The 15,221-nt window shown below is 52.6% G+C and overlaps 1 protein-coding gene across 1 annotated transcript in view; it reads left to right on the top strand.

Annotated features, from left to right (window-relative positions):
• Positions 1-7,547: 7,547 nt before the first annotated feature.
• Clstn3 (calsyntenin 3) overlaps positions 7,548-15,221 on the top strand; it is a 20,200-nt gene continuing 12,526 nt past the window's right edge. Inside the window, exons 1-8 of the mRNA XM_036181952.1 lie at positions 7,548-7,911; positions 10,114-10,236; positions 10,619-10,814; positions 12,477-12,685; positions 12,950-13,099; positions 13,312-13,497; positions 13,898-14,179; positions 14,908-15,020. Of these exons, the coding sequence (XP_036037845.1) occupies positions 7,848-7,911; positions 10,114-10,236; positions 10,619-10,814; positions 12,477-12,685; positions 12,950-13,099; positions 13,312-13,497; positions 13,898-14,179; positions 14,908-15,020 (1,323 nt within the window). The 5' untranslated portion in view covers positions 7,548-7,847. The remainder of the gene's footprint in view (positions 7,912-10,113; positions 10,237-10,618; positions 10,815-12,476; positions 12,686-12,949; positions 13,100-13,311; positions 13,498-13,897; positions 14,180-14,907; positions 15,021-15,221) is intronic.

The raw sequence follows: 15,221 nt of genomic DNA, 5'->3' as shown, positions 1-15,221 counted from the left end.
ATCAGCTGGTTGTAGATTCTTCCCAGACCCTGGGAGCAGGACTATGGAGGGGCTGGGCCCCATGGTCCCCGATAGCTCTGTACCCCAACATAAGAGGCAGGGAACAGGAAGGGCAGGCAGACTGTGGCTGAGTCTACATCTGGTGACGGCAGAAGTCCAGGGCCCAGTTGTGGTGTGAATATGTTCCAGGTGTATTGTGGAGTATGGTCTGAAGCCAGATGGGTCTGCACAAGTGGCGCACAGGCTGGGCAGCCCCTCTCCCTGACTCTTAGAGCCCCTTAGTTGTCAGGAAGGCGGGAATGAGTGGCAGAAGCATTCAGAACTGTGTACGCCCCAACTTCATATAGTGTCTTTCTTGGCACGAGGGGGTGGACTATAGTGGGGATCATGGTTTGGGGGCCCAGGCTGGGGAGAAACAATTCTCCTTCCTCCAGTTCACCCTAGATAAGTTCACTGTCTGAATAGCCCGTGTAGGGGAGCTCTGGTGACTAACTCCACTTCTCTGCTCTCAGTCATTTATGTACTGGTGTGATTGTGTCCTTGGTGACACCTCAGCGGAACTGGTAATTGATGCCTTGTCCTTATCAGTAGACTACAATGCTTTGCTTCCACTTTGGAGAGCTCTAGTTATTACAAATTCAAATAGTAATAGCGAACATTTCCCCGTGTAATTCTGTTCCTGGTACACTGCTGAATGATGGTAAATGGAAAAGTCATAGAGTTCCAGGAGAAGTCTATTCTGGGTATATCCTCCGGTGACTGGCACACACAATTATCTGCTGAAGGCCCCCCCCCCCCATGTTCTTACTGTAGGGTTAGTGTGGAGAGCTAGTCCACTTTGTCCCCCTGGGATCTGGGTAGTCCTTGGTAAGATAGATGCCCACAGAGCTGGTCCTGGCCAGCCCTGGTGGTTGAGACCCAAGGGAGGGGAGAGCAAGTGGCTGCCTATTTCAGCTCCTGGGCAGACAACCTGGCCTCAGGGTCTGGGGACAGAGGCCTAGCTTGTCAGTGTAGCCCCTCCATGGATTATGGAAATAAGCATCCACAATTCCTGATCATATCCCTGGGTCTAAGACTCTAGCAAAGCCAACTCCACAGTCTCACATGCTGCAGGAAGTGTTAGAGGTAGGGCTTACTCTATCTGACCCTGGGCCCTTCTCTTGTCCTTTCTTTACTTATACGTATTATCTTATACTTATCCCCTTGGCAACCATCTCTTCCTTGTAAGGATGAATGGGGGTCGATTTGAAGGAGGGACATTGTCTTGTGAGGTTGTATGCAGGTTTGGAAAGGGAGAGTATGTGTATGTGTGGGCTGTGGTACATCCAAGGTGTGCAGACTAGAGTTGCAGAGTAGCGCCATCTGCTGCCCACAACGGGAACAGCACTCTATCTTCAGCGTCTGAGTGGTTTGAGCCTCCTAACTCCTTGAAGTGGCTTCTGGAGCTCAGTCCTGCTCTGGGTGTTTGCACTTCTTTGGGTGATCTAAAGGATTCTGGATCTTGGTGGGGTTGTGACTGGGGGGAGGGTGTGGACTTGCAGAGTGGGTGGTCTGGACCGCCCGAAGTCATGGTGATTTCTGAGGGACTAAGCTCACTTTGGCTTGGGTCTCACAGCCACCACGGAACATTCTAGCTCCGTGGATAGTGGATGACTACATAGGGAAGTGTAGTGCTGTGAGTGGGGAGGGCCGTGGTAGGATCCAGTGGTCCACAGAGCTTTACTGAGAAGAGGACTCCACTTCCCACTGTGCTGAGGACATTTAGGAAGTCCGGGAAGAGGATAAGTCCAGTTCAACTTTGAGTTCTTTTCCAAATTCATTCTGGGATCAATGTCGGGTCAAGTCTCGTTCTTGGGCAGAGCCCCAGTAACTGTCTTTGACGGGCGAGGCACCTAGCTATTGTGGGAAGAGAAAGCAGGAGTGTTCAGTTGGTGATAACAGGTCCCCCGCCCCATCCAGCAAAGACTGGATCCCGCTATATAGCCCAACTGGGCCTCAGCCGTGTCTCCCTCTTCCCTCGGTCTCCCCAAAGCTGAGATTTTAGATGTTGTCCTGCAGCACTGTCCTCTGAGCCAAAAGACTGCCATCTTCATAAGATCAGTTGTGTCCGCGGGACTTGTTGACTGTGGACATTCCCTCAGAGAAGGAGGGCTGGGGAAGGTCACAGGACCCTCCCCCAAATAGCCAACCACTCCTCCCAGCCATCATGTGCAATTTGCCCCAATTTCACGAGACCTTCTAGGTCTCCGGAGCAATTGGGGTACGCAGGCTGGGAGGGAGTAGTGGAAAGAAGCTCCGCCAATGCTGCTCCAGGGACGCCATCATGGATGCTGGGTAGACTTTCCAGTGTGGGTGCTTGGGGTCATTCATGCCCCAGCAAGCAAGCCACACAAACTCATCAGTTCCCTTGGGGGAACTTGGGTGGAAAATGCTTTAGCTTGTTGTTGAAACTTCAGAAGGAGGGAGTAGAAGTTGCCTGTCCTCCCCCCTACCCTCAAGGGGAAAATTCTCCCAGCAGTGTGTGCCGCCATACCTGTTTTCCTGGGACTTGCCAACACCTTCTCCTTGCCCCTCCACCTCATTTTGTCTTACACTGAGCCCCCTTCTGTCTGACCCTTGACCCACAGACTCTTAACCCTGAAAGAACTAAGGCCTTTAGAGGGAGGGAGGAAGCTGAAGCGGAGGCTGGTCCTGAACCAGCTCCACCCTTCTGGCTGTTTCCATAACATGGCTCTGGAACTCCAGGCTTCCTTCTCTGCAGCAGCGTTCCCTCTTGTCCTCTGTCCCCAGCTTTGTTGGCTTGTAAGCAGAGGGTCTCTACAGTTGTCCCATACCGTCACTTCCACACCCAGGTGTAATGTATCCCTCTGTCCCCCAATCCTGTGTCTGCCATCTCCTTCTTTCTCTCCCAGGACCCTTTGTTTCCCCATGGCTTCCCACATAGCCATGGAGGTCAAGGGAAGCTTGTGACTTCCTCCAGGACTGTACAAGTCTTGCCCAGCCCCATCCTTTGCTCTAGCACATGGGCAACGCGGGTGATGTGAGTCTGGTGTCCTCTGTGAGCGTGGCCTTAGATCTCATTCTGGTAAACACGTAAGATTTTTGAACCATGAAGACCGGAGGTTGGGCGGGGGATGAGTTATCTACAGTGACCACAGGGAGAGCAGAGGAGGAGCAGGGTGAACTGAGGGTGAACCTGGAGAGACAGGTGACGAAGATGGGGACAGCATCCTCCCAACATTGCTGGATGTTTTGGATGGACTTTTGTAGAAAGAAAAGAGGTTACCTGAGAGTCAAAGATGCTGGTCTTTCCTCCCCTGCTTAGGTTCAATGCTAGTTGCTGAGCCCTTGGGAACGAAAGAGCAACCCCCCCACCTCCCAGCCTGGAATTCTAGCAGACCTTAATGGATGCCTCCCAGAGAACAGGCTTGCTCAGTCTTGAACTGGTGGAGGATCAGTGTTTAGGCATCTGATATCTGGCCAGAGTGCCGGGAATGGAAGTAGGGAGAGATGAGCCAGGCCAAGAGAGGAGCAGTTCAGTTAGATGAGAAGCTGGGAACATCCTTCCTTCCTTCCTTCCTTCCTTCCTTCCTTCCTTCCTTCCTTCCTTCCTCCTCCTCCCTCCTTCTTTCCTCCCTCCCTCCCTCCTTCTCTCCTTTCCTTCCCTCCCTCTCTCCCTCTCTCCTTTCCTTCCCTCCCTCCCTCCCTCCTTCCCTCCCTCCCTCCCTTCCTTCCTTTCTTTGACTTTGAACCTAGGACTTTGTGCATGCTAGGCAAGTGCTCTACCACTGAGCTATACCCACGTTCCCTTCCCTTCTTTAAAATATGAGTATGTGCACCTGTGTGCAGGCGTGTGCATGGCTGCTGTTCACCTTCTTAGAGACAGGGTCTGTCTCTGGCCTGGAGCTCACTAATTATATAACAAGCAGGCTGGTTGGCTAAGGATCCTTAAGGATCCTCCTGTCTCACCTCCCCTACGGTGACACACCACTGTGTCAGCGTTTTTACATGGGTTCTGGGACTCAAACTTAGAACCTGTGCTATCGAGGTAAGTGCTTTACCAACTGAGACATCCTGCTAGCCCCTGCACTTCTGCTGTTGTGAAACAGTCTAAGCTGTTCAGACTGGCCTTGAACTCTGTAGCCTAGCCAGGCCTTGAACTTGCAACCCTCCTAACTCAGCCTGCAGATATTACAAGCCGGTGTCACTAGGCGTGGCTCATAATGGGGAATTCCAGGCAAGGAAAGAAAAGACACAGAAGCTAGAGGGAAGGTGGATGTCCCGGGGGGCCACAGGGACACAGCAAGGAGCTGGTGCCACTCTGTAAGTGGCCTTTATCTGGAGTGTGAGTCGTCATTGAGTGCTGTAAGCAGGGAGTGGCAGGATAATTTTTTAGATGGACCCCATGTACAGGTTATGCAGCCTGAAATAAAAGTCATAAATGCAAGCCACATTCGTAAAACATCCCAGGAGGACCTATTAGAAGAACAAAGAGAAACAAGGACATTCAATTTTAGGAATATGTTTTGCTTAATATAAACTATTCAAAATACTATAATTTCAACATGCGAGTTGGACATGTTTTTGATACTATTTTACAATGTGGTATGTATTTTACCCTTAGCACATTTCCATTTGGATTAATTACATGCCAAATAGCTACCATGTTTGCTGGTGCAGAAAGTAATTCTGGATGTAGTGTATGCGGCGGCAGCAGTGTGTGTGAGTGTGTGTGTGTGTGTGTGTGTGTGTGTGTGTGTGTGTGTGTGTGAATAGGAAAACAAGGGGGCATCTGTGTGGCTAAGATCTGTCTGGTATAGCCGTCCACAGACACAGTAAATATAAAAGTGGAGGAGCTTGGGACCCGAGGAGATAAGGAATTCACATTTGACTTTGGGCACACAAATGGAAACGTTTTACAGATGATCGAGAACATCACTCTGGGGTCAGGCGCTGGCCGTGGAAGAAGAAGAAATGTCAAGGGCAGTTAACAGATGGTAGCGGAAAGCATGGGTGCAGTTGACAGCCTAGAGTCTGCAGGCAACAGGAAGAAAGTCAAGAACAAACAAACAAACAAAGAAACAAGTCAGAGACCCGGTGTCCCAGGCTCCAGGATGAACAGATGTTTGCTCGATGGCCTGTACTTTTTGTTCTTGTGACTGATGTTGAGAAGGGGCGAGGAAGAGACTGGAGAGATGGCTCAGTAGTTAAGAGCACTCTCTGCTCATCCAGAGGACATGAGTTCAATTCCTGGCACCCACCTGGCAACTCATAACTGTCATAACTCATAACTCCAGTTCCAGGGGACCCGATACCCTCTTCTGACCTCCTCAGGCACCAGGCATGCATGTAGTGCACAGATCTGTGAAGGCAAAACATCCATCCACATAAAAAATAATCAAAAGAAGAAATTTTAAAAATTAGAAGATAAAGTAAACCGAATGAACTCTTCTATTAAAAACATAAAAGGGTAAGGAAGAGGGGGAAAGGGGTTGGGGAGTGCAGGAGCTTCTTAGTCCCCGAGACCGTTATTTGGGGATCCCATGGCATGCTTAGGTGGTCATTGTCCCTGGATTGGCCTGGAGGGGCCACTGTTCTGGCTCACATTGCTGGGGGGGGGGCTGTTCATCTCCCCCATTGCCTGTCAGCCCAAGGGAAAGTACCTGGCATTTTCATCCATCCATGATCCTTAGATCTCCTCAAACTCCGTTTACGCCTAGAGTTCCATAATGCCGGCCCAGAAGGAGCTGAGAGACTTCACCTCTATGTGGGTACGCTGGCGACTGATCTTGTGTGGCCTCATCCCTTCCTCTCAGCCACACTGATGTAATGTCCGTGGAGACTGAGTCTTACTAAGGGCCCTACCGGCTAGCCAGGTGCCTGCTGCCTTCAGCAGCTCTGTCAAGGCCGTGAAGGGCAGAGCCTTGGGGGGAAATGGATCCTAAGCCATCAGGGAGGGTGTCCGTTCAGCTCCAGCATGGCTTCTCAGCAGGACCTAGAGGAGGAAGGGAAGAGGGGAAGGAAGGGGAACCCAGAAGGTCTGAAAGGGTGAGGTCATGACTTAGGACCTCCAGGTAGTCCTCCAAGTTCTTCTGGAACGGGTCAGGAGGCGTTGCTCAGTGTAGACAGGAACAGACTGAGAAGTCAGGCAGGGGTGCTGTCTGGAAGAGGAGGCCCACAGCCTCCAGATCAGCCTCCATATGCAGCGTGGGAAGGTCCAGGCCCCACCCCCTCTACCCCCAACTGATGAGCTCTGGTCTGGTGTCTGCAGACTGAGGAGAGGCGGGAGCTTGACAAAGTCATGCCTGGTCCCAGCTCTTTCTGTGAAATGACCTTGGAGCTGTCAGTCATTCAAAACTTGAATTTTCTGAGTGCCAGTTTTGGCCTTGCTGCCAATTCTGGCAGGTTTGGGAACCCGAGGGAGGGCGCCCTCTGGAGGCTCCCCGTGGTGTGGCAGTGTGGAGCCGCTATCCATTCTGGCTGTGTAGACTGAGTCAGGGTGTGAGGGGATATTCGGGATATTCAGAGGTGGGAGGGAAGGAGGTTAGAACAGCTCTTAGCCAGGAGCCACATTTAAGCGAGGCCGGGACCCCCAGGCCTCCACAGCTCCTCACAGTTGGCTGAATGTGGTCCTTAAATTGGTGTTTTTGGCGGAGGAACCGAAGCTCAGTGAGTGTTGAGTTCAAGAGCAGGCAAGGGAGGGCTGAGGATTTGATACTCTTTGGTTCGGGATCCAGGGTGCTCCTTTCAATCCTGAGTCCTGGATACCATCACCTATCACTCCGTATCAAGACACATCATCATAATGGCTTGGGGGGAATACTGAAATCATTGCATACCCTGCCCCCAGCTGCCCCCCAGTCTCCCAAACTGGCCAGCGCTCTTGTCTCTGGCTTCACAAGCTGTAGGGTGGCTCCATCATGGTTTAAGGTCGGGAATTCAGTGACTGTAAGCAGCAGGAGAAAGAGAACTTGACATTCCAGATGCTGGTGGACTGTGCGGGGAGGGGTGCGGGAAGTCCCCCCTCTTCCTCATCGCAGGCCCCTCACATTGCTTTTGCTGTCCCTCCTTCGGTTCCCGCGGGGCCCTGGGTTGAAACTGAAATGCTAGAATTTCTCATGTTCATGCTGAAGGTTTTGCCTCCCGGTTCCCAGAAAGCACACAGCAGGGACTAGCTGATGGAACGGGCTGTGAAAAGAGGTTAATGCAGAGTTGGGGGTGGGTGACGTGGATACTGCCTCTCTTGGCCACCCTCAAGTCTGTTGACGTCTCCCGTCCTCACCCCACCTCCGGGATTTCAGCTAGGTCTTCCGATGCTCCCCCTCTTCTCCCCCCCGCCCCTCCGCGGCTTTCTAGCTTCCTCTCTAGCCCCCGCAGTTCCCTGCTCCTCCAAACTGCAGCCAGGGGAAAAAGCCCTAACACATTCTCCCGCCCCTGCTCCCCGGTCGCATTGGTTCTCTACCCTCCCTGCAGCACCTGGCGCCCCCGGTCTTCCAATTGGCCAGCGGCCCCATCAATCCTTGCCTGGCTGTGCTGATGTCATCCTGCAGTAGCGGGGATGGGGTGGGAGTGAGTGAGAGAGCAAGAGAGAGCGAGCGAGAGAGCGAGAGTGAGGACGCTGGGCTGGAGAGCAAGGGAAGCCACCGCAAGTCCCCCGTCTCGGCCACCGAGCGGGTCTGCACGCATCTGCTGTATGGACCAGCGTGGCCAGCAGGCTCCTTTCTGATCTTGTCCCACTGCCCTCCCCTCCTTGCAGACTCTCTGCATCCCTCCCCCAAGGTGGCATTAGCAGGCTTGAGGCTCCCAGGGGACGGGAACGCCTGGCCTGGCGTGCTTTACAGCGCACCATGACCCTCTTGCTGCTGTCCCTCTTCGTGGCCTCTCTGCTCCAGCTCAGCTCCGGCAACAAAGGTGAGGGAGACGGGGATGGGGACCTCCGAACTGGGGCGTCGGGCTGAACGATGTGGGGGTATGGAGGGAAGGAGATGTCGAGACTCTGGCGCATGACAGGTGTCCTTTCCCTTCTGACTGCCTCGTTCCATCCTTTCCTCAGACCTCTTGCCTTCACCTATCTCACTTCCAAGGGCCACCTCCTCCTCTCTGGTCCATCTCTACATGTGCTCGCCCAGCACCCTGCCTGTGTTTGGTCTCTATTCCCACCTAGGGTCTCTCTGCCCCCTCCCCCAACTCCTCCATGCTGGCAGACACCTCCCGTCTCAAAGGAACTTGCTCCCCGAGGGTGACATTCCCTCAGCTTCGTTTTTCACTGGGTGTGCACACTAAGGGTGTGTGGCCGATCCATCTGGTTGTCTCCATGCCTTCCCGGGGAGAAACTGTGTACCACAGCTCAGCAATTCCGAGCACGTATATTTTTCATGTCCCTCTGCATCCCAACCCTTCCGCCTGCATCCGCTGGGTGGTGGGTGACCACAGCTGCCCTCTCTGGCAGACAGCAGATAAATTCGGTTGGGTGAGACCGTCAGGGGGAGGGGGAGGGTGGGGCCAGGGGCAGAGGGTTCAGGTAGGCAGAGGGGAGGGAGAAAGGCTGGAAAGGGCAGAAAGGGGGTGTGGGGTGCTCCAGGAAAGAGGTGAGAAGGGAGAGCAGGAGTGGAAAGGGACTAAGAAGGGGCGGGGAAGGAGAAAGGTAGAGGCAGAGGAGGAGGGAGGGAAACCAGCAGCAAAGGTGAGAAGAGGAGGGAGGAGGGAGCTAAGAAGAATGGACACAGGACTGACGGCCGGCCGGCTGCAGGAGAGGGACAGGGCGCAGGGCTCAGAGACCACAGGAGACATAAGGTTGCAGGACGCCTGGCTCTGTCCTTGGTGGTTCTTCTGTCTGTTGTCTTCTATGTTTGGCTGGAGCTCCTACTTCGGGATGGTCCTCCTGGTTCTTGAGCCTCCCATCACTTCCTACTTGGCCTCACCATCTTGAGGCTTTCTCTTCGGCCATTAGGGAAGAGGGTTATGGCGGTCACCCTCATGAAATGGTGAGGCCTGCAGTTAACAGGGCATTTGCTGGCCTGTGGTTAGAGGGATGAATAGAAATCAGAATTTCTTGTTCATCATGAAATACTGGGGTGAGAGTCCTCTGGTGACTCAGTTTCCCTCTGATGACATATCCTCCCCTCTCCATGTCTGACTTTAGGTGCATGGATGGGCCCAATGGGATTAGGTAGGTCAGGTGGTGGAGGTTGGGTCTAGGGATGAGGTACAAGAGACATGCGTGCCTTTCCTATAGCCCCTCAAGAGCTTGAGGGGAGCTGGTCCTGGGGAAGAGACTCTACTTGACAGAGTCTGGTAGGAGAAAGGGTAGAGAAAATTAGGATTCAGTCATAGGTCTATAAGGGTTCAGGAACTGTGGGGTGTGGAGGTCTTGAGAGGACCTAGAAATGTACTGGTTGTGACTGCGTTCTCCTGGGTGTGGGGATGGGAAGTAAGGCAGGGATTTGCTGTGTTTCTAGGCCAGCTCTATAATCCCCTAGGAGGTCGCTCTGCTGGGTCCGGTCATTTGGCATCGACTGCTGTGCCCTCTCCCTGCCCCCCTGTCCCCCTGCAACTGTCCTATATACTTCTTTCCTCTCTCCTTTTCTAGGAGAGTGGCTTGGTGTCTGGGCCGGACTTGGAGAAGCATAGAGTGAAGGGATTAAGGTTGAAATTCAGTAGGTTGGGGGAGGGTAAACCACTGAGATCATAGGAAATTGGTCCATACTCTTCCCTAGTCTGAACTTTCCCTTTACTCATCCTTGTCCTTTCCCAGGACCTTCTAAGGGCCACCATTGTTTTTTCTTTCTTTCTTGAGTTCCTAGTCACCATTTGCCAAGACAAAAAAGACTTTATAGGAGACTCTCTACCCTTAACCATGATCCCCAGGGGGAGAGAGTGGTCCCTTCCTCACAGGGAGGTAGTTGCCATAGAAGCTGCCTATCCAGTTCTACGGAAGGCTGTGACCTCCCACAGAGCCCCTGAGTCCTTCTGAAGCACACCCTTCTCCCTCCTGCAAGGTGGCGAGGCCTGGAAAGGGTGTTGGTCTAGGGTGTGGGCTTAACAAGGGCTGCATCCTGGGAGTGGAGGTTCAGCTCACAAGTACTTTCTCTCTTCTTCCTGGGGTGGGGCCAGCCAACAAGCACAAGCCATGGATTGAGGCAGAGTACCAGGGCATTGTCATGGAGAATGACAACACGGTCCTGTTGAATCCACCACTCTTTGCCTTGGATAAAGATGCCCCACTGCGCTATGCAGGTAACTGGGAAAAATGAATGGGAAGACAAGAGAGGAGTGGGAGGTCCTGGTAGGGGGAGTGATGGGGAAGGCACTGGGGTACAGGCCTGGGGAAAGCTTCAGAGAAAGGGGGGTACAAGAAGGGGAATGAAGATGTCCCAAAGGATGTCAGAGTTGAGCAGCCAGGGGTTAAACACATGAGATTTTGCAGATCTCAGACCTGCTGGTTCTGAGTGTGGTGCTCAGGGGAGCTGGGGATCATTGATACTTATGTCATTAGGACAAGGGGTTGGAGTTTGGGAGGAGATGTGCAGTGGGCATAGGCCAGGCAAGGAGGCTGAGGGCTGGAAGGAGATGCTCTGGGTCATGTGGAGACTCATTTCTTCTCTTCCTGCCTTGCCAGGTGAGATCTGTGGCTTCCGGCTGCATGGATCCGGGGTTCCCTTTGAGGCTGTGATCCTGGACAAGGCAACAGGTGAAGGGCTGATCCGGGCCAAGGAGCCCGTGGACTGCGAGGCCCAGAAGGAACACACCTTTACCATCCAGGCTTATGACTGTGGCGAGGGGCCCGATGGCACCAACACCAAGAAGTCTCACAAGTGAGGGAAACCTATGCCATGCCTATTTGCTATGGAACCCTTCTCCTTCCTTTAGCAATCAATGGTCTGTCTCTCAGAGATGGGGCTCTCCTTCATAAGCTAAGACTGAAGCTTAGTCCAGTGAGTTCAGTCATTTCAGCCTCTTGTTGGCAGAGGATAGACCAACCGGAACCTGGGGATGGAACCCACAACCTTACCTGTGCCAGGGAAGCCCTCTACCAATGGGCTATGTCTCCAGCCCCAAATTTACTCCGACAAAGTTACTACCAAAAATGAGTAATAATGCCCACTTTATTCTTTCTCTGTGTCAACTGATTGTTTGTTCTAGCGTAATGATAGTAGGTTCTCTTAGTCCCTGACCATACTGACCGAATGTCACCCCACCCCTGCTATTCATAGAGTTTAGAGATCTCTGGTTAAGGTCACAAAGTGTACTCATTCCACTTTGCTTCTTACAACCTTGAACAATGTACTCAGACATTCTGGACTTGCTTCTCTTTGTCTACAAGACAGAGGTGTTGCTAGGAAGCTTATGGGAGATGGCTTGTATAAAAAGTATGTCCCTTCAAACCTGCTGCACAGCACATGGGCATTGGGCAGCGGCAAGACAAACAGTGAGGAAGAGATGAGAACATTCCACAAGCAGCCAGACTCTTCCAAGTGCCCCTCTGGTCCATTTGCAGCACATAGCATACATCAGGCGTGTGACATACACATAGTTGGGAGGAGCCAAGGAAGGGAAGGATGGTCATAGCACAGAATAGGATTGGCTCTCAGACACCTACATCTGTCACCAGCTAATTTCTCATTAGACAATGGGAGACAGATCAGCAATAAGGGATCCTGGGCCACCGAGAGGCATCAGTGGTTACAAAGGTCTTTGTGACTCACTTTCCCATTTAGAGACAAGGCCTTTGCCTCTGAGCCTGGAGCCTGACTCTTGGCTGGAGTCAGGGCATAGAATGAAGGTCCTGGATCCAGCTCTGTTTGCCTGGGAAGGTGCGTGAGTCGGGAAGGGCCATGGCTAAGATACAGTTTAGACAGGTGAACTACTCAGATGTATCAACTATGATTTCCGGTCAAATGCCACTTCCCTGATGGCTGGTTTTAACTTTTTTTTTTTTTTTTTTTTTTTTTTTGTCTTTATCTTTCTCATTTCTTCTGTAAGATTTGACTTTTGTCAAATTTGGGACCTGCCGAATTTACTTTTTGTTTTTATTGTTTTTTCCATCCCACTCACCTTGGCATCCTAATGAAGGCTCCCCCAACTACGCTGAGAGCTGCGTGTGTTACAGAATGTGTGGATAGGCAGGAGAGGACAGTTGAAAGGTATTCAATGTGTACTGAACCTATTTATTCTCTTCCTCCTCATTCTCTCCAGCCTTCTGGACAGAAATCACCAAGATGGCTTCTGGCGTTCTCTAGGGCTTGCTCCTTCTTTCCCAGCCATTGGTTCTTTCCTTGGGCCGTCTCCCTTGTATGGTTTTCTATCTGTTATGAGTCGAGCACAGCCTAGTGCCCTGCAGAGTGGGATGAGCAGTCTCAAGGGTAGACTGGCTCCTTCCTCCTCTCAGTCCCCATCTGGATTCCTGATTGCATTTTGCTTGGTGTTTGAGCTGCCTAATGCTTCCTTCCATGTCCATTCTGTTCCTGTGGGTGCAGGGCGACCGTGCATGTTCGGGTCAATGATGTGAACGAGTTTGCCCCCGTGTTTGTGGAGCGCTTGTACCGTGCTGCAGTGACAGAGGGGAAGCTGTATGATCGCATCTTACGCGTGGAAGCCATTGATGGGGACTGCTCCCCTCAGTACAGCCAGATCTGCTACTATGAGATCCTTACACCCAACACCCCTTTCCTCATCGACAATGATGGTGAGCCTTCCCTCTGTCTCTTGCTGCCCAGCACCCCCTGCTCTCTGGATGACTGACCTAGGGCATTGCTCTTTACCCCTGGCCCCTCCCCACAGATCCCCATTTCCTCTCTGTCCCTGTGTGAGGGTCCTTTTCTTCCTGGATACCTCCTTCCCGCATTCTGCCGATAAATGTACCCGCTGATGCTTGCTTCCTTCCTGTGCCTCCCTGGGCTTCCTCTAGCGCCCCTGACCCGTCTGTCTGTCTTCCCGATTCCTACCCCAGGCAACATCGAGAACACGGAGAAGCTGCAGTACGGTGGTGAGAACCTCTACAAGTTCACAGTGACAGCGTACGACTGTGGGAAGAAGCGGGCAGCAGATGATGCGGAGGTAGAGATCCAGGTGAAGCCCACTTGCAAGCCCAGCTGGCAAGGTGAGGCACTCAGCGGGGACCTGCTTGTAAATCCTGTCATGTTGCTTTTTTTCACATTTTTCTCTTACCCCGTCTGATGACCACGGAAGGTAGGCTAGGTGCTGGAAGCACATTTCCGGACAGGTGATTTTCCTAGGAGCTGCAGACGTCAGTGCACACGGCAGGAGGAGACTGCCTTACCATCTGCCTTCTCTCTTGTCTCACCTGTGCAGGCTGGAACAAAAGGATTGAGTATGCCCCGGGAGCTGGGAGCTTGGCTTTGTTCCCGGGCATCCGCTTGGAGACCTGTGACGAACCATTGTGGAACATTCAGGCCACCATAGAGCTGCAGACCAGCCATGTAGCCAAGGGCTGTGACCGAGACAACTACTCGGAAAGGGCACTGCGGAAGCTCTGTGGTGCGTGTGTCCCTTCCCCCAGGACCATCCCTCCCAACCATCCCTCCCTCACCTTCTCTGTCCCTTTTCTGAAAGTGGAGTCCTTGGGCCATCACAGGTGTTTCTGTCTCCATGGAAGTTGAGGCCTGTGGGTAGCTTTGGTGGCCCAAAGGGCAGGTAGTTGGTGAACAGCTGGACCCGGCACTAGATGCACCACAGAACAATATTTGAGGGCAATGGAGAGTTGGTTGAGCTAATGAGAGTCGTTTCTAGAAGAAAGACAGCTATCCTTCTCTTGTCTTTGAAAGGCTGCAGGAGGTGGTGAATGGTTGGTTGTCAGTGCCCCCTCTCCTACTTCCTTCCCATTGCCTCAGTCGCTGCTTCTCAGCTCTGACACTTGTGCCTCCCGGGGCCTCTGCAGGTGCTGCCACTGGGGAGGTAGACCTGTTGCCCATGCCTGGCCCCAATGCCAACTGGACAGCGGGGCTCTCTGTGCACTACAGCCAGGACAGCAGCCTCATCTACTGGTTCAATGGCACCCAAGCTGTGCAAGTTCCCCTGGGTGGCCCAGCAGGGCTGGGCTCTGGGCCGCAGGATGGCCTCAGTGACCACTTCACCCTGTCCTTCTGGATGAAGCACGGCGTGACTCCCAGCAAGGGGAAGAAGGAGGAGGAGACCATTGTGTGTAACACAGTCCAGAATGGTGAGTCTTCTGTGGGGCCCTAACCTGAGGGGGGACACTGGCTCCTTGTCCCGCATCTGTCACCTGTCACTACCCAGTGCAGACTGTTGACAGGTCTCTTTCCCTCTTTTAATTTGTAAGTTGATGGTGCTAGGTTTTTTTGTTTTGTTTTGTTTTAGTTTTGCTATGTAGCCCAGGTTGGCCCTTAGCTTGAACAGTCCTCCTGCATCAGCCTTCTGAGCACTGAGATTTCAGGAAGGTCCCACTGTACTCCCCACACCACCTTAAGAAAAAGAGATGGCGTCTTGCCATGTTGCCTAGGCTGACCTTGAACTCATGAGCTTAAGAGGTCCTCCTACCTTACTTTGCTTGGTAGCTATGACTATGGCAAACACCATCATGCATCGTTCACGGGCTGGATTTGCTACCCCTGTAATTCTGTGACTTGCTGAGATGATATTTTGAAATGTTCCTGCTCTGGGTGCAGCGGGACTGACTCCCAGAAGACATTGTCCTTCTTGCTGGCAGTTGCCAAATTAGTCTCCCTGCATCCTGTCCAATCTTCTCAGCCATAAAGGCCCCACCAGTGCCCATGTAATGGTTGACCCATTTCTCTAGGAGCTGATTGACTCTCTCCACAGGCCCCTCTCAATGGCAGTGAGAGAATGAGAGCACAGGCTCATCCCAACTGTCACTTTGAACCTTTTCTTGCCTCAGGCCTGTGTTTGACTCCTTTCCTCTCCCCTCAGAGGATGGCTTTTCTCACTACTCACTGACGGTCCACGGCTGCAGGATCGCCTTCCTCTACTGGCCACTGCTTGAGAGTGCACGTCCTGTCAAGTTTCTCTGGAAGCTGGAGCAGGTGAGACAGGGGCCTGCCTCTGAGAGGGCTGGCTGGGTAGAACTAACTTTTAGGGAAGGAGTTTCCAAGCTTCTGGGGTTGTTGTTTTAATTGGTCTTCCTCCAACCTCAGTCCCTGATTCATCTACCCCAGGTTGTCTGGTCCTCTCAAGGCTTGCTGCCTAGAGAAGTATTCGTAGATTGAAGGGAAGTAGGGGCAACT

Source organism: Onychomys torridus, chromosome 3 (genome assembly GCF_903995425.1).
Source record: "Onychomys torridus chromosome 3, mOncTor1.1, whole genome shotgun sequence".
Taxonomy (NCBI): domain Eukaryota; kingdom Metazoa; phylum Chordata; class Mammalia; order Rodentia; family Cricetidae; genus Onychomys; species Onychomys torridus.
The sequence above is the reverse complement of the archived record's forward strand: the minus strand, read 5'-3'. Positions and strand labels throughout refer to the sequence as shown.